The following is a 23,656-nucleotide window of genomic DNA, read 5'->3' on the forward strand; positions in this document are numbered from 1 at the left end:
AAAAAAAGTGCTAAAAATGTTTTAAAATTTTTTTATTTTATTTAGATCTGGTGTTATTGTTAAAAGGGATACAAATTCTTAAACGTGTCAAGAGCATTATTAAAGTTTCTATATCAGCTTTAACAATGACTATGATTTAAATAAAATGAGAATACTTTCTTTTTTGTTTTTCTCAGCATCCTTACTCCATTAACAATGGATATGTATGCCTGGACTCGAGAACAAGCTGTATTATATGATGGAATAATACTTGCTGCTCTTGGAATTGAGGCTGTTATTATTTTCATGGGAGTTAAATCACTTGCCAAAAAGTAAGTTATATGTCTTTGGTTTTGTTCCCAATCTGTATTTTAAAAGTGAAACATGTAGCCCTGACCGGTTTGGCACAGTGGATAGAACGTTGGCCTGTGGACTCAAGGGTCCCGGGTTCGGTTCCGGTCAAGGGCGTGTGCCTTGGTTGCGGGCACATCCCTAGTGGGGGGTGTGCAGGAGGCAGCTGGTCGATGTTTCTAACTCTCTATCCGTCTCCCTTCCTCTCTGTAGAAAATCAGTGAATTATATTTAAAAAAAAAGTGAAACATGTAACAGTTAATGTAAATGAATGTGTTAGTAAAACAATTGAAAGCTTTTCTCTTTTTATGTCGTAGTTTTAGTCTTTGAACATTTGAAAATAGATGTAAAGCTTATTAAGGGAGCATATTTCTTAACCATATGGCATATTCTTTAGTAAAGCAATATATTTACAAAGTGAATAATTGCCTTCTAATGTAGCATTTGTTTATTATATTTTACTTAAAGTATTTCTAAAAGTGTATTTCATAGAACATTGTTCTGCTGCATGGTAATATATGGTACACAACAAAAAAGATTCAGTGGTTAAATCTGGAAAATTCTGGTTAAAATTACCAAACTTCTTTACTCTAAATCTTCAGCATATACATACTATTATCACCATCATGACAAATACAGCATGTAGCATTTCTGAAAGTTATTTGTAACTTTGACCACAGAACACTTTCTAAAAAAAAGCATTTTGTATGAGGACAACTGTAAAGAACACACTTTGGGGCAAATGCTGGTATAAAATTAAATTCATTCATATAGTCTGGGGTGGGATATTAGTAGATGAAGTTATACAGATCAAACAATTATTCCTAAAATACGTTAATAATATACAACTCAAGTAAAGTTCTAAAATCAATGAATAAATATTGAGTCATTATGTAGGGTTGGGTGTTATGGGTATACCATTGAAAAGCCCAGTAGAGGGCCAAGATGTAGATATAGATGACAAATTCATATTCAAAGTTAATTAATAGTAAATGTATTATATCTTGCTACAGAAGTAGAGCTGTCCTGCTAATACGCATTCATACTGATTGTCCAATTCTATACCTTCAAAGAGCTTGAATTCTATTGGGGAGAAAGCCAATGAATGCAAAGGTGAGGTCAGGTTGTGATAAAGTACTCTGAAGAAGAGCAGAACAGAGGAAGAGAGTAGAGTGGTAGAAGGGGGTAGGGAGAGAGGGGAAGTGGTGTTTTGATAGAGTGCTTGAGGAGGTCACATCCAAGCAGAGACCTGAGTGAAGTCACAGAGCAGCCTTGGAGTGGCTTGGAACTCTACTCCCACATTAGACTGAGCTTTGCATGTTTAAGGAACAAGCTGGAAGGCCAGTTTGGCCAGAGCAGAATGAGAGGAATAAGGTAGATCAGGTTGGAAAAATGTGAATCCTTGGTGGTATTCTAAGAGAGATGGGAAGAGTTTGGGTTTGTTTCAAGAAGCCTTTGGTTTTGTTTGTATATTTCACTTTTTGTGGAGAATTTCTAACATATACAAAGGTGCAGAGAGCATCATGCACTGAATCCTAATATGCATTACCCAGCTTCAACAATGATAAACACTTGCATACTTTTGATTCATCTGTACCTCCACATTCCCTACCCCCTACACCTGGATTCTTTTGAAGTCAATCCCAGGCATTATTTCATGTCTGCCATAAATATTTCAGTATGTATCTCTAAAAGTTAATGCTGACATTATCACATCTATAAAAGTTAAGTGATTTCTAAATAAAATAAAATAAAATATCCAGGCAGTATTCACATTTTCTCTACTGTTTCCATTCTGTTTGTTCTTTGTTTTGTTCCATAGCTTAATCACTTGATTGAGGCTCTCAAGTGTCTTCTCTTTTAATCTAATCTTTTCCACCTCACTCTCTCTTTTTCCTTTACAAATTGAACAAACTATTTGCCCTTGGATACAGATAGTGGGGTGGTGAGGGCCTGGGGTGGGGGATGAGGGTGGGCTGGAGTGGGGTCAATGGGGGAAGGAGGGGACATATGTAATACTGTCAACAATAAAGAATTATTTAAAAAAAAGAAACCATTTGCCCTATAGTTTCCCATATTTTGTATCTCACTGATTGAATCCCTATCGTGTGTTTTTTTTAATTAAAAAAAAATTTCCTGTCTCTATTTTTCAAAAATTGATACTTAGAAAGGCAGTGAGAAATTTTTTGCTGCACTGAACTTACTAGTTGTCTACATATTTCATTGAAAAACAAAACTAGTTATGATCTTTCCTAAATAAAAATTAAATGATACTTAGATCTGGAAGTTTAATGAGATTTGAGTTTAATTTTTTTAAAATAAATCTTTATTGTTCAGATTATTACAGTTGTTCCCCCTTTTTCCCCCCATAGCTCCCCTCCACCCAGTTCCCACCCGACCCTCTGCCCTATAACGTATCCTCTTATGTTTAAAATGAGGATTTCGCTACCAGAAGTGAGGAGAAAGCAACACTACAGCTGCTCTTGCCCCTCTCGCCCTTCGGGTGATAGTTGTGCATGGGGCTGCAAGCTGGTTCGCGGGCTGTCGACGAAGCCATCTGGGCAGCTCGTGCAGTTCTGCCGGCTTCCCCGGGGCCATCAGAGCCTCGCAGGGGCCGTTGCAGCCTCACAGGGGCCGTTGCAACCTCACAGGGGCCGTCGCAGCCTCATGCAGCCTCACAGGGGCCGTTGCAACCTCGCAGGGGCCGTCGCAGCCTCACGCAGCCTCACAGGGGCCGTTGCAGCCTCGCAGGGGCCATCACAGCCTCACGCAGCCTCACAGGGGTCGCTGCATCCCATGTTGTGGGTGAAGGTGCGAGACCGAAGCTCCTCTTGCTGTTTCTCCTGCTGCTCCCTTGTGTATCGCTGATGCTGTAAGTTTTTGAAAGCAGTCTGCAGGTGCTGGACATCATACTTTAACTGGTCAACATGAAGTTTGGCATTCTGTCTTTTGTTGGGAGGCTCCTTGCTGGACAAAATCTTCAGGCATTCTAGCTGGCTGAATATCTGGTATGCTTGTTAGATTTCATTTTCTACTAAGTGCACAGACTGCTTGTCTGCTGTCTCCTGGCGCCCCATGTGAGACTGGATCTGGTGGACCTGCTTGTGCGTTTGCTGGTACAGTGGTTCCATGTCACTGGCCCAGCCGAGTCTGGCTCCGGGTTCCTCCGAACCTGATTCTGCTTTTTGAGTGTGTCCCTTATGGATGTGAGGAGTTGAAATCTGCAGTTTGTTGGGTTAGGCTGCGAAAGCGCAGGTGGTTCCTTTTGTGCCACTGGCACAGCTTGAGTGGGGATGTAAATTGAGTAGGGTGGGGTCTCAGAGAATCACCAGGGCGGAGCAAACAGCAATGGTTGTCGTCAGCGTCTCTGCGACTCCGCGTCCCCGAGTGCCAGCGAGCAGCTCCGCGAGAAAGCCACCCTCACTCTCTGACCCGCTGCATGGCAGTCCCGCCTCTCCCCATAGGGGTCTGGGACCTCAGAATCCCACCCCAAACAAGCTCAGTGGATTTGACAACTTGTATCCCCTTCCGATTGAAAAAAACCGCGCATCCAATTGCAGCCCGCCTGGCGCGTGACTCCGCACCTCTGTTCTTGGCGCCTCTGCACCTCCTACTCATTCTCAATGTGCTTCTTTCCTATCAGTTGTAGAACTTCCACTGGGCCAGCTTGCCCAGGGTTCTGGATGACAGCTGTTTTGTCTTATAGTTGGTAGTTTCAGTGTTGTTGTGGGAGGCAGCACGCCCAGGTCTGTACCTTATCCCGCCATCTTGGTTCTCCTCGAGTTTAATTTTTTTGACAAGAATAATTTATAGGTGGTGTTATAAACTTACATCTGGAGAAATGTAATGTTTTGTTTATCTCTTTATTATGTAAGTGGTCATTGACATTCCCTAGATTTATTAATTAATTCATAGATCATTGCAAAATGCTATTTTAATTTTATCATTTCTTTATTTATTTGCTGTAATATTTTCGATAAAGAGAAACTTCTTGTTGCCAACTATTTGGTTATTCTGAGGTATAGTCAGTATAGGAAAGACAGGGTGATTCTTTCCTTTTATTTTAACTGGCTTTTAAAATAAAGAATTGGTTTGCTAATATCCTCTTAAAAGTGATCAAGAGTATTTTAATATAATATGAATTCATAGATTATAACATTTTTGTGTTTCAGTCCATTGTCATTACTATTCTTTTTGGTGATCACATAGTCATGCTTCTTTCAATTGGCTCTGAGACCTTTTATCATGACCTAGTAGTCACTGGTAGCTTTTCTGCACTCTGGTATGACTACTAGGTGTACCGGTTAATAATGTGGATTTTTTTTCAATAGATGGAGTTACACATATATTGATATATATGCAATTTGATATGTATGCTATTTTGTTGTATTGACAATAAGCTTCAAAACTTCATATGTCAATTTTGCTGAAGGTGTTAACAGATACTTTTACACTTAAAAATGTCGAATTTTGTGCCCAAAAAAGAGCATTTGCGGGAAGTTTTAATTCATTACTTTATTTTGAAGAAAAGTGCTGCTGAATACTTCAGGAAGCTTGTGGTGAACATGCTCCATCTCAAGATACATGGGAATGCTGGTTTAAAAGCTTTAAAAGTTATGATTTCGATGTGAAAGACAAAGAACATCCAGGTCAACCGAAAAAGTTTTAAGACCAACAATTACAAGCATTATTGGATGAAGATGCGTGTCAAACTCAAAAACAACTTGCAGAAAGATTAAACGTTGCTCAGCAAACAATTTCCGATCGCTTACAAGCAATGGGAAAGATTTTAAAGGAAGGGATAGGTGCCACATCAACTGAACAAAAGACAAATGGAAAACCGCAAAGTCATCAGTAAAATTTTGCTTCAATGGCATGAAAGTCTTTTTTGCATCGAATTGTGACTGGCGATGAAAAGTGGATTTATTTTGAGAATCTCAAACGCACAAAATCGTGGTTGATCCAGGTCAACCATCAACATCGACTGCAAGGCCAAATCGCTTCAGAAAGAAGACAATGCTCTGCATTTGGTGGGATCAGGAAGGTGTGGTGTATTATGAGCTTATAAAACCAGGTGAAACCATTAATACTGATCGCTACCTACAACAAATAATCAATTTGAACCACGCTTTGATTGTGAAACAACCAGAATGGGCCAGAAGACATGGCAAAGTAATTTTACTTGATGATAATGCACCTATCACACACTTTAAAACCAGTTATAGACACATTAAAAGATCTTGCCTGGGAAGCATTAACCCACCCGCTATATTCACCAGACCTTGCTCCTTCAGATTACCACTTGTTCCAATCGATGGCGCACGCACTTTCTGCACTTTCTGACAGAGAGGAAGTGAGAGAGATAAAGAGTAAGAAACATTGGTGAGAGAGAAACATTGATCAACTGCCTCCTGCACACTCCCTACTGGGGATGTGCCTGCAACCAAGGTACATGCCCTTGACCGGAATCGGACCTGGGACCTTTCCGTCCGCAGGCCGACGCTCTATCCACTGAGCCAAACCAGTCAGGGCTGAATAAAGCACTTTCGATGTTTCTCTTTGAAGTTATCATTTTTTCTTTCATTACAAAATCCGTGTTATTAACCGATACACCTAGTAAATGTCCAGGCTCAGTTTATACATTTTTCTGTACCAGACCTGAAATAAGCCAGTTTTTAGAGAAGTCCTGGTTCTTAGTGGGAAATTATATTTAGCATTCATTTAATTGATATATCACTAAAAGCATCAAAATATTTTATTTATAGTTTTTGAAATGATAAAAGTAATGAAACTGTTATAATGTTTCTGTTCTCTAACAGGATTGGTGAGCGTGCTATTTTATTGGGAGGACTTGTCATCATATGGATTGGCTTCTTTATCTTGTTACCTTGGGGAAATCAATTTCCCAAGATACAGTGGGAAGGTATATGCATACATAATTCTATAATGTTACATTGCATCTGTTATTCATCTAGTAATAAGTCATGCACTATACTAATTTTGTTTTTACAGATTTACATAATCATTCAATTCCTAATACTACCACATTTGGGGAAATTATTATTACTCTTTGGCGGTCTCCAAGAGAAGATCAGAGTGAAGGACCAACTGGTTGCCCAATTGAACAAGCCTGGTGCCTCTACACCCCCATGATCCATCTAGCCCAGTTCCTCACATCAGTTGTGCTAATTGGAATAGGCTATCCATCCTGCAATGTTATGTCATACACATTATATTCAAAAATTTTGGGACCAAAACCTCAGGTGAGTCAATTACCCTGGCATTGCAATTATGTGAAATATGCTTAACTGACATTCTGTGCTACCATTCTCTATTCTCACACGAGCTGGTACAGGGGATTTTTATCATATTCAGCATTTTGAATTTATTAAAAAAACCCGACAATTTTTAAAAAGTACTTATAGAACTTGTGTGTTGAAACTGAACAAAAAGCACTCTAAAAACTCAAAGCTCTCTTGAACCCAGAGGTTATGAGCTCAAAATCATTTTCATAGAAAAAAAATATCTGAAGCATAAAGTTCTGAAACTCATTCTTAAACTAGGCAACAGTTGGGAAACGAAAATTGATAGGCAAATTTGACTGTAGGCTTAATTTCATTTGGCCCTAGGTACGATTACTAAAAGATGAAAACACAATAGCCTTAAAAGTGTACAGAGAAAGATAATTATCACATGATCTCACTCGTTTGTGGAATATAATGAACAACATAAACTCATGAACAAAAACAGATCCAGAGACAGAGAAACATCGATCAGGCCGTCAAACCTCAGAGGGAAGGTAGGGGAGGGTGGTGGTAAGGGAGAGAGATCAACCAAAGGACTTGTATGCATGCATATAAGCATAACCAATGGACACAGAAAACAGGAATGAGGGCATGAGCAGGGATGGGGGAGGGGGAAGGAGTGGGCAAGAGAAGGATAAGGACACATGTAATACCTTAATAAAGAAAAAAAAAGTACAGCAGCTATGTATATTTTAAAATTAGTTTTTATTATAAGAATTTCCATATTCATGATATAAAAATTAAAATATAGAAGCAAAATGGAGAAAAATATCAAAGTAACAATTGCAATCTTTTTAGCAACTGCTTAGCATTCCATTAATTAAATATATCATAATTTATTTACTTAATCCACCACTGATGGACAGTTAGGTTTTCTTTTTTTTTAAGTTGTCTAAAGTTTTACATATGTCTCATTTTCCCCGATTGACACACCCTGCCCCCAGCCATTCCCACCCTGGGCAAGCTCCCACTGCCCCAGTGTCTGTGTCATTAGTTATGCTAATATGCATGAGTACAAGTCCTTTGGTTGCTCTCTAACCCCACACCCTCCCCTAGCATTTGTCTCTGTATCTATTTTTGTTCATCAAATTATGTTGATCATTATATCCCACATATGAGTGAGATATGTGGACAGTTAGGTTTTCAATGTGAGACTATTAAAGGTAATGCTGCACTGCACAGTAATTGGAGGAGTGACATGTGGTATAGTGGGAAGGTGGTACAGTGGAGTTAGGCACACATGGCTTCAGAGATCTTGTTAGTTACTTGAATTTCTGAGCTTCAGCTTCCACATTTGTAGGGACACCAGTAATAAACATTGCTCACCATCACACTCCCGGGAGTGGCAAATATATGTAAAGCACCTAACACAGTGTGTGGAAGATAGCAAGTAGAAAATAAATGTTAGTCTAACAAAGTAAATTAATAAATTCTATTGTTCCCAGGGCCTCAGCAGATATTTAACTTGTTCTTTTCTACTACTTTTGTTTTTCCTAAGCTGACTCTATCAATTAAGTTTACTGTTCATTATTTGCTGTATTTATAAAAATGCATTTTATATGTAATTCACAAATCAAAGATGGAGAAAGTGATTCCTATGAGTTTCCCATAGTTTTTTAATAGTAGCATCATTCTTATTTTTAAAATAACTAAACTTGAATATCAATCTGCTTCTCCCCATCCCCACCTCATAGGGTGTGTACATGGGCTGGTTAACAGCTTCTGGAAGTGCAGCACGGATTCTTGGACCCGTGTTCATCAGCCAAGTGTACACTTCCTGGGGCCCACGATGGGCATTCAGCCTTGTGTGTGGAATGGTTGTGCTCACCATCACACTCCTGGGAGTGGTTTACAGAAGACTCGTTGCTTTTTCTGTAAGACATGGAAGGATTCAAGAGGAACCTAGCTAACTAACACTGGGATGCACAGTACTTGCTGTGTGAACTTCCTTTACTAAGGCTCTGCCAGACAGTTGCTATGAGTCAGTTTCCAAAAGTCAGGCTTCAGGTATTATATATTTTGAAAAGCAAGAGAATATATTGAATAACACGGAATTCTATGAGTAACTGAATAGTAAGATAATATAAAAAAACATTCTGGGTCAATTTCTTTATCTCAAAAAAGAAATATTCTTCACTCAGCACCTTTGGGGGTTACATGAATTCCTGAGTGAATGAGCAATGGTCTATAAATGGGAAACTATTTTTTTTCTCCGAACTGCAGAGGTATCACTTAAAACAATGAGAGGATATCTATGCAGTGGAACCACAGTAAAGTTCTAGAAGAATTATGTATAACAGAGTGAAATTATAGCAACGGTTTACCTAAATAGTAGGTATCTTGACCAAATCAAAGATACCTACTTTTTATTTATTTAAAATGCATTTTCTGTTACTATCAAGTTCCCTTATGAAATAAATATCATGACTCTTAAATTTTCCACTTACTATGCCTCCCATCCTACCTTATTTATTTTTAATACACCTTCTGTCTTATCTCACTAAATAACTCTAAATTAATAGATGAATATGGATAATGCTAATATTTAAGTAATAAAGAGGATTAAGAGACCAGGATGAATTTTACTACCTTTAGTAGAGTTAACTACTTTTTCTTCCAAGTGCTAATAAGTAATTTGCTTTGGAGACATAAGCTAGGTATGTATTATTGTGTATGTGTTATTATATACATATAGTGAAACAAACTGTTTATTATAATTATTGGCATTTTCAACTCCCTTAAATTCTGGAGGAAAACTATTTATTTACTTTTCTCACCACTTATTAGTGACAAGGTAGACAACAGGTTTTAGTCTATGTCTGCACAGCTATTCAGATCTGCATTATTTTACATTTGGATGAGCCATGACAGCCCCAGTCTAGTCAGGACAATATTTGAAACAAATGGTTTTAACCTAACAGTTTACTGAGTTTACTTGAGTATATGGTCTCTGTATACATTTCTACCTCTACCTAGGTTGAATGCTGATACAAGGAACTAGCATATAAATATGTATGTGGATAGTCAGAATTACCAAAAAAAGTAAAGATATTTCAAAATACTTTTCCAAATGTTTCCTACTCTATAAATATTTTCAAAATTGAGAGTAAAGACTAAAATCTACACTTTATACTAAGTGTGTGGTACTGTTTTTTGTTTTGTTTTGTTTTTTGGCTTGAACAACAGAAATTTATTTCTCACAGTTCTAGAGGTTAGATGTCCAAGATCAAGGTGTTGGCAGGGTTAGTTTCTTCTGAGGCCTCTCTCCTTGACTTGTAGATGGATGTATTCTTCCTATGTCTTTTGTTTGTTTCCAGCTTTATTGAGATACGACATATAGCATTGTATAAGTTTAATGTATACAACGTGTTGATTTGATACACTTATATATTGTAAAATTATACTACCATAGATTTAATTCTCTATCACAGTGGTTCTCAACCTTGGCTGCACATTAGAATTACCTGGGAATCTTTTTAAAATCCTGATTTAGAATCATCTGGGAATCTTTTTAAAATCCTGATTTCTGGGCCTCATCCTCCGGAAATTCTGTTTCTTTGTTGTTACTAATGTTTTGGCCCCACCCCATAACAAAAAAACAGAATCCGGAGGATGAGGCTCAGAAATCAGGATTTTAAAAAGATTCCCAGGTGATTCTAATGTGCAGCCAAGATTGAGAACCACTGCCTTAACCTCTTTAGATTCCACATAAAATTCATATCATACCTAGCTAGCATAATGCCCTCAGAGTCCATCCATGTCATCATGAATGGCAGGGTCTCCTTTCTTATAGCTGAATAATATTAAAAATACACACACACGCACATGCACACACACACACACACAAAGAGGTGTGAGGTGATACTCCACTGTGGCTTTGATTTGCATTTCCATGAGGATTAGTGATGTGGAGCACCTTTTAACATACCTGTTGGCCATTTGTATTTCTTCCTTGGACAAATGTCTTTTCAGATCTTCAGCCCATTTTTAAATTGGATTGTTCTGTATTTTTTTGCTACTGAGGTTTGTTGTATTCTTAAATCCAACTTCTTTGGCTGTAATAGAAGGCTTAATCTGACAGAAATCATCCTGTGATTACAATTTAAGATTGTTTTCACTCTTCTCCACCTCCCATAGCAAGACTATGCTTCAATTAGATTTATTAGAACCAATTTTCTGGGTGTTTGGTCACGTCCTGGGATCCCTCTTCCCTAATGTTCACAACTCCTTCTTCTGTCTTACATTTTTGGGGGCATGCTAATCCTACAGAGTAAACTTTACCCTTGGTTTAAGTACCATACATGACAGAAATAACATCAATAATAGTAATGATGTAAACTATAATAGTGAACATTTATAGAATTCACATCCCAGGTAATGTGTAATGTACAGTTTAATTCTGTTTTATAGTACCATATTATAGGCACTATTATGATTCCCCTCATACAGGTGAAGACGTACTGAGAAGTTAAAGTACTTGTCTAAGTAACAGTCTGGCCAGAGTCCACATTCCTAACTAACCACTATCCTATATAATAAAGAGGAAATATGCAAATTGACCATCATGCCCTCGCAAGATGGCCACCACAAGATGGGTGGCAGGGGAGGGCAGTTGTGGGTGATCAGGCCAGCAGGGGAGGGCAATTAGGGGCAACCAGGCCAGCAGGGGAGGGCAGTTGGGGGTGACCAAGCCTGTAGGGGTCAGGGGCGACCGGGCTTGCAGGGGAGGGCAGTTAGGGGTGACAAGGCCAGCAGGGGAGGGCAATTAGGGGCGACTGGGCTGGCAGAGGAGCAGTTAGGTGTCAATCAGGCTGGCAGGGGAGTGGTTAGGGAGTGATCAGGCTGGCAGGCAGGCGAGCATTGGGAGCCAGCAGTCCCGGATTGTGAGAGGGATGTCTGACTGCTGGTTTAGGCCCGATCCCATAGGGATCGGACTTCCCTGAGGGGTCTCAGATTGGAGAGGGTGCAGGCCAGGCTGAGGGACAAGCCCCCCTCCCCCTGTGCACAAATTTTGTGCACCAGGCTTCTAGTACTTTTTTTTTATATTTTGATATTTTACAGAGAGGAAGGGAGAGGGATAGAGAGTTAGAAACATCGATGAGAGAGAAACATCGATCAGCTGCCTCCTGCACACCCCCTACTGGGGATGTGCCTGCAACCAAGGTACATGCCCTTGACCATAATCGAACCTGGGACCTTTCAGTCCGCAGGCCAACGCTCTATCCACTGAGCCAAACCGGGTAGGGCTAGTACTTTTTATAGTAAGAAACATAGCCGAGTGTGCAGTAGCAGGCAATTAATTGCTAATTGTAGGGTAAATAAAGTTACCTATCAGTGTCTCTGATTAGCAGAAATATTTGACAAATATAATTTGACACCCATTAACAGCTTTTATCTTAATGGTTAACCTGTTTGGTTCTATGCAAGAATATAACCCAAAAGTTTTCCAACTTCTAAAGACTTACAACATTTAATAAAATTCAGATAAACTATAACCTTACAAAAATGACTACTACCTTTTTATTGAGAGCACTTTCTTCTCTGGGGTATTATACCAGTGCACACTTTGGCATAAAAGAAAATGAGGAAGTGACATTGGGTTGAGGAGAGAGCAGGTAGGTAAAGTTTGAGGAAAAAAATCACATAGTTGAGGTTTTGAGTGGGACAAGTTGAGTATAAATTGAAAACGATCATGAGACACTAAAAAATGAAAAGTTCCTAAAAGTAGTATATTTAGGTGTCCCAAAAAAATGTATACCACATTTTGAATAATTATAAAGGCAGTGTTCATTACAATACATTTCATTTTTTTTAAAATATATTTTATTGATTTTTTTACAGAGAGGCAGGGAGAGGGATAGAGAGTTAGAAACATTTCCTGCGCACCCCCTACTGGGGATATGCCCACAACCAAGGTACATGCCCTTGACCGGAGTCAAACCTGGGACCCTTGAGACTGCAGGCCGATGCTCTATCCACTGAGCCAAACCGGTTAGGGCTACATTTCATTTTTAAAATTGAGCTATCAGCTGATAAAGTGTGTATATGTATTTTTGGGGACACACCCAGTATTTAAGAAAAGATGTTTTGAAAAACCTAAACTTGTTAAGAAAGTGTGATTGTCATATTTTGTAGGGATTTATAACTTCACAAAGCTTCATGCTACCTTCCTAAGCTTGGCTACATTTAAAATAAACTCCAGTTCATATGAAACTTTTCTTTTGCATAAGTGAAATAAATCTGTATGTACCTTGTTGTTTTGAAGAGGATAGACTACTTATCTGCACCCATTTAATAGATTGTTATTTTGAAAGGATATTTTGGGTACCATTTTTGACTATTATAAACTTATTTTTAATTTAATGCATTTTACATTGTGAATGTACATTTTCTAATAAAAATATTACTATGCTCCTTAAGCCTTAAAACATTACTTATTCATACTTTGAATACCTACTTAATCACCATTGCATTGTTGGAAATAGAGCAGTAAACAAAATATAAGCCCCTAGTAAGGAGAGTCTGACATAGGTAAAATGATTACACAGATAATTATGCTTGAGGGAAGGACAATGAAAGAGAAGTATATGGAACTATAGGGGTGAAGAATAGGGTATCTGACCTGAACAGGAAAGTCAGTGAATGTATCTCTGTAGCTCACAATTTCAGAGGAAAATGGCTCAGGCAGAAGGATCAGAAAAGGCTCCAAGTAGCCAAGTTTAGCTTATATACCCATCCCTGAAATGACCAAATGGGCAGGGGTGGAATCCTTTATTAACCCAGGTCTTGGTCATGCATTCATTCTGGGAAATGTAATTGTGTGGCGAAGGGAGCGGGGAAGAACCCTTTGAGGACCATCTCAATTACATGGACTAAAGATTTATTACTGGAGCCCTAGCTGCTTTTGCTCATTGGTTAGAGCTTTGGCCCGCAGACAAAATAGACCTCAAAGTGAAGTCCATAACAAGAGATAAGGCCACTTCATAATACTAAAGGGATCGGTACAAGAGGATATAACCCTACTAAACATATATGCTAATACACCACTGACATCCCTGGATAAATCCTCTAGACAAAAAAATCAGCAAAGACACAGCAATCCTAAATGGCTCCCTAGGTCGGATGAAATTAATTGACATCTTCAGAACATTTCACCCCAAAGCCACAGAATATACATTCTTCTCAAGTGCACATGGAACATTTTCAGAGATAGACCACATATTGGGTCACAGGCAAAGTCTCTCCAAATTCAAGAAGATTGAAATATCAAGCATCTTCTCAGACCACAATGGCATAATATTAGAAATAAACTACCATAAAAACAAAAAAATTTAAACACTTGGAAGCTGAATAGCATGCTATTAAACAATGATTGGGTTACCAAAGTGACCAAAGAAGAAATTAAAAACATCCTGGAAATGAACGACAATGCAAACACAATCCAAAGTGAAAGCAGTCCCGAGAGGGAAGTTTATGGCTCTACAGACCTACCTCAAAAAATAAGAAAAAATGGTAATAAATTATCTAACTCTACAACTTAAACAATTAGAAAGCAATAAAAAAAGCCCAGAGTGAGCAGAAGAAAGGAGATAATAAAGATCAGAATAGAAATCAATGACATAAAGACAAAAAAAAACCCAAAATACAAAAGATCAATGAAACCAAGAACTGGTTCTTTGAAAGGATAAACAAGATTGATGAACTTCTAGCCAGGCTCACGAAGAAGCAAAGAGAGAGGACCTATATAAACAAAATCAAAGTGAAAGAGGCGAAATAACAACAGACATCAATGTAATAGAACTGTAATGACAGTAAAATATATCAGAAATTACAAAAAAAAGGTCAACAAACTAGAGGTTATTAGATTGAATTCTAATTCAATATTTGAAACAAAATTCAAGTATGTCCTATATAATAAAAAGGTAATATGCAAATTGACCATCATGCCCTCACACAAGATGGCCACACACATGTGATCAAAGATGGCCGCTTCCATGTGGTCGCAAGATGGTGACAAGATGGCTGGCAGGGGAGGGCAGTTGTGGGCGATCAGGCCAGCAGGGGAGGGCAGCTGGGGGCAACTGGGCCAGTAGGGGAGCAGTTAGGCATCGATCAGGCTGGCAGGGGAGTAGTTAGGCATCGATCAGGCTGGCAGGGGAGTGGCTAGGGGGTGATCATGCAGGCAGGCAGAAGCAGTTAGGGGCAATCAGGCAGGCAGGCAGGTGAGCGGTTGGGAACCAGCAGTACCAGATTGTGAGAGGGATGTCCGACTGCCGGTTTAGGCCCGATCCCACAGTGGGACTGGCAGTTGGACATCCCCCAAGCGGTCTCAGATTGAAGAGGGTGCAGGCTGGGCGGAAGGACACCATCCTCCAGTGCACAAATTTCATGCATCGGGCCTCTAGTCTATATCCTATCTAATAATAGAGAAACATGGTAATTAACCATAACTTCGCTACCCTTCCCATTGGCTAATCAGCGAGATATACAAATTAACTGCCAGCCAAGATGGCGGCCAGCAGCCAGGCAGCTGAAGCGAACATGAACACGAGGCTTGCTTACTCCAGTGATGGAGTAAGTCAACGTTCCCTGCCTGCCACAGCTCAGATCTGAGTTCTGGACGAAACAATGTTGCAATTATAGAACCTAAACAAACCCCAGAAACCTGCTTTCAGCCAGCGCGGCCTCAGAGCTTAGAGCGGCCAGTGATGGCAACAGAGTTTCAATTATAGAATCTAAACAAACCCAGGTACCTGCTTTCAGCTGGCAACGGCCTCAGAGCTAGAGCCTGCTCTCAGCTCCAGTGACAGCTATAGAAGGTAAATAAATCCCAGGATAAAAAAAAAAGAAAAAAGGAGAGGCTGCGAGCTTCAGTCGCCCACCAGCCTGAAAACAACTGCTCCCTGCTGGCAAGTGGGCATCACCCGAGGGCTGCCGGGCTGCCAGAGGGATGTCTGATTGCCATCTTAGGCCCAATCCCCTGGGGAGCGGGCCTAAGCCAGCAGGTGGTCATCCCCTGAAGGGTCCCTGACTGAAAGAGGGCACAGGCCGGGCTGAGGAACCCCTCATCCCCCGAGTGCACAAATTTTTGTGCACCGGGCCTCTAGTATATATATAAAAGCCCAAGTGACTGTCTGGTAGCTATGATGCGCACTGACCAACCGGGGGCAGACACTCAACGAAGGAGCTGCCAAGCTGCGGTGACTTGGCAGCTGTGGTTCTCAGGTGACGCACCTGGAACCAGAGAGGAGGGAGCCTGCTTCCGGCATGTGTAACTCGAAAACTGCCCTCTCGCAATCCGGGACCTCTTGGGGGATGTCAGAGAGCCGGCTGCAGCCTGATCTCCGCAGGCCAGGCCAAGGGATCCACTGGTGTACGAATTTGTGCACCGGGCCTCTAGTGTTATATACTAGTAAAAGGGAAATACCTAAAACATAAAGACACATTAAGACCAAAAGTGATTATAAAAAGTATACCTAGTTAAATTTTGTCAAAGCAAAATTTAGCCAGGAATTCTTTTAATTATTTCCATTTTTAAGAGGGAAACTCTTTTATTTCTGGTATTTTTTCCTTACATTATTTTCTTCCTCAAAGTTGGATTACCAATGTATTAAAATGTGTTAATTATAATAGATATTGCCAAATATATATTAGATTATCATTTATACTCTAATCAACATCTGAGAATGCACTGCTCATTTACTATTTTTCACCAATCTCTGATTAAAGGAAATACTTGCATTTCTCTAACTCTAAATGTGGCTGAGCATATATCCTTTGGAATTACTATATGGATTTCCATTGTGAATCATTTGTTCATATATCTTTTGAGACAAAAACCTTAAAAGCATTGTTGAATAATTGTTACATTGGGCATTCCGGTCTACTTAAAGGAATTGGCTCCAGTATATCTCTGAGTATAAAATTCAGCAGAAAACATTAGGTTAAACAGTCTATATCATATTTAAGTAGTTTCATTCTATTCTCATTTTGAGTATTTCATTAGGGATGATTGTCCCACTATTAGGCATTCCATTCCATCATGTTAACTGCATTAAGTTCTTCAGTGTCAAACTGTTTATCATTACAATATACACATATTTTCAAATAAGCGTAGGGAAACAATGTGTTTACCATTTGCAAAAGTAATTTTAAAAATTTAATTAGCTCCTCCTAAACAAACAGGCACCAAAACTTAAAAACAAGTTTACTAGTAGCTTCATTTTATAATAAATATTCAGTTAAATAAATCAAAGAATAAAGTAACTTATCACTGTATTTATTTGTTTTGTTTTTAATATAAAATGCATTGGTTGAAATGCTTCATCAGAAACTGGTGCTACAAAAATAAATATAAAACAAATATACATGTTTACATATGTTCCATATAACATAAATACATATTATTTACATGTTCAAAAATTTAAAAACTCCAGCATGTTTTTTCCATGATTCATTACGTCTGAGAAGTAGGGAAAACAACAAGAGTACAAACATACCACACACCATTTATATTTTTGCTTTTAAGAGATTGTTAGGTGTCCTATTTTAATCTATGACCACTATATTTTATAAATGATTTAAGTTGCATTCTGTTTTGTTCTCTCATTAGGATACATCCATTATGGTATAGATTAAAATTCTCCTCTATAGAAAGGCTTTCTGAAGGTTATTTTAAATAAGAGAAAGTCACTTTCCTTGAAAGCCAACAAACACATTATTTATTAAGCTTATATATCTAAAAGGAGCTTTAATCAGTGAAAACTATGAGTTGGATTAGAGAACATCAAAAGGATGGAAGAAAGACACTGTAATTTCTGTTTGATGTATTCTGGTAATTTTTCATTTTCTCCATATCTAAGTGAAAAAAAAAGACAAAAATATTACTTAATTACTTGGTTCATATGAGAGTACCAAAATTTATATTTTTCAGTGATTCTTCAATTGACAGAGGTATCTAAGAAAAATTATACAAAATTATTTATTAAAGTAGATACCTAATCAAGTTAAGCATACCAAATTTACTTCCTTTCTAAATAGACAGATCTGCCGAGACCGGTTTGGCTCAGTGGATAGAGCGTCGGCTGGCGGACTGGGGGGTCCCGGGTTCGATTCCGGTCAGGGGCATGTACCTGGGTTGCGGGCACATCCCCAGTGGGGGATGTGCGGGAGGCGGCTGATCGATGTTTCTCTCTCATCGATATTTCTGACTCTCTGTCTCTCTCCCTTCCTCTCTGTAAAAAATCAATAAAATATATATTTAAATAGACAGATCTCAAAATGTATTTAAATAATAAAAATAAAATTAGACCAAAACACTTCAACTGGCTTTATAATTTCTAAAGCAACCTGAAGATCTGGATTCCTTATTAGATTGCAGGTCCTAATCAAAGGAAAATACTAAGCTAAACACACATGACTACATTTCTATTTAAATGTTAACAATTTCCAAATGACGATATCAAATAAATCTGAACTTTTATCATCTGAAACATGGATTCTACCCATTTTATATCTGCATCCATCTACTTTCTGGAGCAATTGAAAGAGCTTGTTAAACAAAGCCTCTAACTTCATGTGTAGTACTTTTTTAAAAAAGTATATATTTTATTGATTTTTTACAGAGAGGAGGGGAGAGGGATAGAGAGTTAGAAACACCGATGAGAGAGAAACATCAATCAGCTGCCTCCGGCCCCCCCCCTACTGGGGATGTGCCCGCAACCAAGGTACATGCCCTTGACCGAAATCGAACCTGGGACACTTCAGTCCGCAGGCCGACCCTCTATCCACTGAGCCAAACCGGTTAGGGCCATGTGTAGTTCTTTAAATGACGGCACTGCACATGTACACATTTTTTAAAAAATCAATTGATAGATATCTACAAACTATATTTGTCTCAAGTAATTCCTTTACAATAAACACTTCTCATAAAGTATCTTGTTGGTATTGGCATCATCATCAACCCTACCTCTTTTTAGTAACTTATGGTTTGAAATATGGAAACCAAAATATTGCTTACTCTTGCTATTGCAAGATCCCTCATTTTTAGCATGGTGCCTGCCACACATTTTCATACAGAATGAACATATAAATTAAAAATGTGTTCCAATCATTAATTACTTTACACTAGATAAGACAATATAGCCTTTCATTTGAGAAAAAAATCTGGTTAACTCTTTAAAAATATTTCTAGCTTCTATGTTTTGTTTTTTTAAAAAATATTTTTAGTGATTTCAGAGAGGAAGAGAGAGGGAAATAGAAACATCAATGGTGAGAGAGAATCATTGATCAGCTGCCTCCTGCACACTCCATACTGGGGACCGAGCTGGCAACTAGGGCATGCGCCCTTGACTGGAATTGAACCCTGGACCCTTCAGTCCACAGACCGACGCTCTATCCACTGAGCCAAACCAGCTAGAGCCTAGCTTCTATGTTTTGTGACGTAAACTGTTTAGGTATATTACTTACACTTAGAAGTATATTATTTCTGAAAAGGGCCAACCTAGTTAGGCTATGGAGTAAGACTATGAAGAATCTAATCACTTGCAGTGGATTATCCATACCATTTACCCCTACAATCATGCAGAGAATCATAAAATATGCATTAAAAGGACTATAGGATCTGGCTGGTGTGCTCAGTGGTTGAGCATAGACCTTGAACCAGGAAGTCATGGTCAGGGCACATGCTTAGGTTGCGGGGTGTGCAGGAGGAAGCAGCCAATCAATGATTCTCATCATTGATGTTTCCCTCTCTCTCCCTTCCTCTCTGAAATAAAAACAAACAAACAAACAAAAGACTATATGAACTCCTAATAATTAATAGTTTAAATAATAGAAACATTGTCAAAATGAAAACAGTAACTTTACTAAATCACTTATTTCAATGTATAGGGAAAATTTATAGCAAAGAACTGAATCTCAACCAGTGTTTTAAGAACTTACCTAGTTGTCTGACCGTTTGGTGATGTGTAACTGATAGAAGATACTCCTGCCTGCACGACCAGCTGGGACCCATCATTAAACTGAACCCACACAGCTCCACTAGTTAACTAGAAAAAATAATGAAATGTTGAAAATTACTATAAGAGTAGAGGGTCTGAGGTTCTTAAAAGGTACTCATGTTTATCAGGTTTTACATAGTTAAAAAAACAACAAACCTCTTAGGAGCTGTGATAATAATAGCATTGAGAAAATGCATGTCTTTTTCAGACTATTCCTTTAATAGTTAGGGTATTAAAATATTAAAAATATTGTAAATGAATCCTGTTTCCAGTAGTACATTAGAGTAGTTTTTATTGTTGTTTTCCAATAGTATTTTTTAAATAGTATTTCTAATCAAGTATAGATTTAGGGAATAACAAAAGCAGCACTTTTTAAAATTAGGATTTCTTTCTATTCTTTGCCTATAGGCCACACGAATTTCTCTTCTGCCCGAGAACCTAATATCTTAAGTTTGAAACCTTTCCCTTTAGCCACTGATATTTATGATGTACCACTCCTAATAGAGTGGCATGGACTCTGGAATCAGAGAGCTGGGTTTAAATCCAGACTGCCAACTAAGTAGGACAGTGCAAGCCAATCAACCATTATAAGCCACACTTAAGGAGATAACACCAATGTTAGACTTTATTGGGAGAAATGAGACAATATATGTGAAAAACATGGTACCACATCTCAGGTACTCAACAAATATTGAGTCCCCTTTCTTTAATTTCCTACCTCCATAAAGGCCAAGGCTGCATTTTACTTTACGGTTAAGTGAAAATTACATGTGCTATCCTCAAAAGTCTCCAAGTTTCAAGCTTTCAGATGATACACACATATACTTTCACACCTACATAAAATTCTATAAGCTTGAAACACTATGTGGATTTAACTTTCAAATGCAAAAATCCCTTGTGGCCCTGACTGGTTTGGCTCCGTAGATAGAGCGTCGGCCTGCGGACTGAAAGGTCCCAGGCTCGATTCTGGTCAAGGGTATGTACCTTGGTTGTGGGCACATTCCCAGTAGCAGGTGTGCAGGATGCAGCTGATCAATGTTTTTCTCTCATCAATGTTTCTAACTCTTTATCCCTCTCCCTTCCTCTCTGTAAAAATGAATAAAATATATTTTTTAAAAAAGTCCATTGTAGCCAAATAAATGTTACTGTAGTAATACAGATTACAAAGTTTCCAAAATTTAAAATGCCCTGGACATCATGCTAAACTCCTAACAATTAGCCATTATCATGACCTGTACTTTAAAAAACAAGGGCAAAAATGGGCCACCCATGTCCTAGTAAGCAATTTGTTATTACAAATATCTAATTTTCCAACTGTACACACGTAAAAAAAATTTAGTTTTTTAAATGATTCAACCAATGCAAAATAAGGTGTAAAAACTTTCTTGCAAAGAGAAACCTTTAAAATAATTTATATTTGGGGATAATTATCTAATCGCTATGGAAACCAAACATACTAAGAAAATTCATTTTTCTAAAATTTCTCACCTGTGTAGCCCAACCAACATTTTTCACAAAAACAGATTTCAAAGGCTGTGCTGATTTAGGAAAACAATCTTTTAGACTACTAGAAGGGATGTTTGTTCCAGAAGCTGCAACAGTACCGCCAAGTCCTTCATCTGTAACCATCTATAAACAGTACAAGACAGAAGGATATTATGCCTTCCCATTTTTATAAGCCAACTTCAGTAAAAGTAGAAAATGTTTTTTTATTAGCTTAGAATAAGTTTTCTTAAGAACAAAAATTAAAAATTGAAGAATAACCACATTATGAAAAATTAGAAAACTCAGAAAAAAAATCACACAATTGCTGTTTTCATTTTAGTAGATATCTTTTCTTTTATCCTAAGATATTTTTCACAGTTGCAATTATAGTATGTATGTATATATGTGTACATACATGTATGTATATAAACATGTATTTCTTCATTGTATTTTATACTACATTGTTGTCTAGTCTTCATTGGCATAATAGTTCATTGAGTAAAAATACAGTAAGCTTATTTAATGATAAGCCTATCGTGGATATAAAAGTAGTTAATGGGACTTTACAGGTACAAATAAAACAACAATCTCTAATTTAATATATTTTCTCAGAAGGTTAGGCCTATCTGAGGTAAGATTTAAACTGAGAACTGATGGATGAGAAAGAACTACCCTTTGAGGGGTCGGGGAAAAGATTTCCCGGTCACGTGAACAGCATGTGAAATAGCCCTGAGAGTTTGACTTATTCAAAGAACTAAAAGAAGGCTTCTGAGGCTCAGGCCCAGCAAGTGTAGGGTAAAGTAGCTCGGTGTGAGGCTAGAAAAGTAGGTAGATATTAATATAAGTAAAGTGTGTACAGAAGGTGATAATAAGCAGCTTTAATTTTATATCAAGGGCATCAGGCAATCATTGAAGGACTTTAGATACAAAAGTGACATATACATACTTACAGAAGGATTAAGTGCTGGTGCCTGTTCCGGAGAAGCAGCACTATTTATGGTCATTTTACTCATCAGGTAGTTTGGATCCATAGAAGGTGGAGGTGACAAGCCCTGAGGTGAGCTAGTACTACTAGGTTTTCTGAAGGAGAAAGAAATGACCAAACATAGTCCCTTAAAGTTTACAATTTATAGAAAGGTAAAGAATGTTCATAATGTAATCACCAAACTTTTAAAAAAAACACATTTCCTATACATTTTAGCCATACTTTTTAAATTTTCAAACATTTACCTTCCTATAATTATTGGGAAAAAGGGAGCACTTCCACTTTTCTTTTCCTCTTCTGAAATTATGGATTCCAGTGCTAAACAAATACGATGGCCCTATTTCAAAAGAAGAGTGCTTTCATCATTACTTCAACTGTCATTTGTGATCAGTTAATCGGTATGAAAAACCTGTAAGTAGGTACATACCTCATTAGCATGGTCCATATATACTTTTATTTTCTCTTTCAAGCTATTAACTTCACTTTCACCTTTTAAGGTGTAAGATTTTCCAGTCTTTTCAATCACATGAATTAAATCTTCTGTTTTATGTATCTTTGTTCCTTAAAAAATAAGAAAACTATCTTTTACCATATCTTTAAATATTCCTAGATTTATATTATACCAATACATAATGGCTCCTAGATCACAGTATTATTTATATTCATTCACTGATCATTAATAAATGAGGCTCTCAAAGTAAATATAGGTTATCCATTTTTCTTTTCTACACATACCTGGCTTAAGTATGAAACACAGGATATTGTAAAAAAAAAAATCACTGCTTTCATATAAAAACACAATTGAAAGGCAGTTATCATTATATGTGTACTGTGTAAGTGTATGTGCTTAGTGTCCCTTAAAGTAGGGATCTTTACAGATTAAACAGTAAATCATCATTATAGAATAGATTTGGAACATAAGATTCTCTAATTCTGTTCTATTCTTTTGCACATTTATAATTCTCACTAGAGGCCCAATGCACGAAATTCGTGCAAGAGTACACCTTCCTTCCCCCAGCTGCCGGCATTGGCTTCCCTCTGGCACCCAGGACCTGGGCTTCCCTCTCAGCCCTGGCTTCGCCTGGAAGGTCATCTGTTCTAATTAACATAGTATGCTTTTATTATTATAGACTAGAGGCCTGGTGCATAAAATTCATGCATTGAGGGGGGGTCCCCTCAGCCCAGCCTGCACCCTCTCTAATACGGGACCCCTTGGGGGATGTCCGACTAACGGTCCAGGATCAGGCCTTAACCAGCAGTCAGATATCTCTCACAATCCTGGACCACTGGCTCCTAATTGCTCACCTGCCTGCCTGCCTGGTCACCCCTAACTGGCCCCGCCTCCGCTGGCCTATTTGCCCCTCACTGCCTCTGCGTGCTGGTCTGATCACCCCTAACTGCACCCCCTGCCGGCCTGATTGCCCTTAACTGTCCCCTCCCTGCCGGCCTGGTTGCTCCTAACTGCCCACCGCTGGCCTGGTCACCCCTTACTGCCCCTTGCTGCCATCCTAGTTGCCTCTTATTGCCTCCCCTGCCAGCCTGGTCGACCC

At 38.4% G+C, this 23,656-nt stretch overlaps 2 protein-coding genes and 1 long non-coding RNA gene across 8 annotated transcripts in view; 1 reads left to right on the forward strand and 2 right to left on the reverse strand.

The window, feature by feature from the left end:
* MFSD8 (major facilitator superfamily domain containing 8) overlaps nt 1-9,100 on the forward strand; it is a 23,335-nt gene extending 14,235 nt beyond the window's left edge. The window contains exons 9-12 of one of the 4 annotated variants that reach the window (XM_006762820.2): nt 177-311; nt 6,150-6,253; nt 6,343-6,593; nt 8,330-8,744. In XM_006762820.2, the coding sequence (XP_006762883.1) occupies nt 177-311; nt 6,150-6,253; nt 6,343-6,593; nt 8,330-8,545 (706 nt within the window). In that variant the 3' untranslated portion in view covers nt 8,546-8,744. Of the gene's footprint in view, nt 1-176; nt 312-6,149; nt 6,254-6,342; nt 6,594-8,329 lie in introns of all 4 variants that reach the window. The other 3 variants (XM_015563325.1, XM_006762821.2, XM_006762822.2) reach the window with 3 other exon arrangements.
* On the reverse strand, nt 9,009-11,180 carry LOC107182932. The gene is made up of 2 exons (XR_001513694.1): nt 10,564-11,180; nt 9,009-9,952 (listed from the first exon to the last, which is right to left on the reverse strand). It is a non-coding gene; the product is annotated as an uncharacterized LOC107182932 (long non-coding RNA).
* A 4,843-nt stretch (nt 11,181-16,023) lies between these two features.
* The window catches only part of PLK4 (polo like kinase 4), a 22,249-nt gene continuing 14,616 nt past the window's right edge, over nt 16,024-23,656 (reverse strand). For 2 of the 3 annotated variants that reach the window (XM_015563323.1, XM_006762819.2), the window contains exons 11-16: nt 22,534-22,667; nt 22,352-22,443; nt 22,072-22,201; nt 21,125-21,265; nt 19,578-19,684; nt 16,924-17,492 (exon numbers count right to left, since the gene is read on the reverse strand). In XM_015563323.1, the coding sequence (XP_015418809.1) occupies nt 17,390-17,492; nt 19,578-19,684; nt 21,125-21,265; nt 22,072-22,201; nt 22,352-22,443; nt 22,534-22,667 (707 nt within the window). In that variant the 3' untranslated portion in view covers nt 16,924-17,389. Of the gene's footprint in view, nt 16,063-16,923; nt 17,493-19,577; nt 19,685-21,124; nt 21,266-22,071; nt 22,202-22,351; nt 22,444-22,533; nt 22,668-23,656 lie in introns of those variants that run through there. The other variant, XM_015563324.1, reaches the window with a different exon arrangement.

Source organism: Myotis davidii, unplaced genomic scaffold, assembly GCF_000327345.1.
Source record: "Myotis davidii unplaced genomic scaffold, ASM32734v1 scaffold438, whole genome shotgun sequence".
Lineage (NCBI taxonomy): Eukaryota > Metazoa > Chordata > Mammalia > Chiroptera > Vespertilionidae > Myotis > Myotis davidii.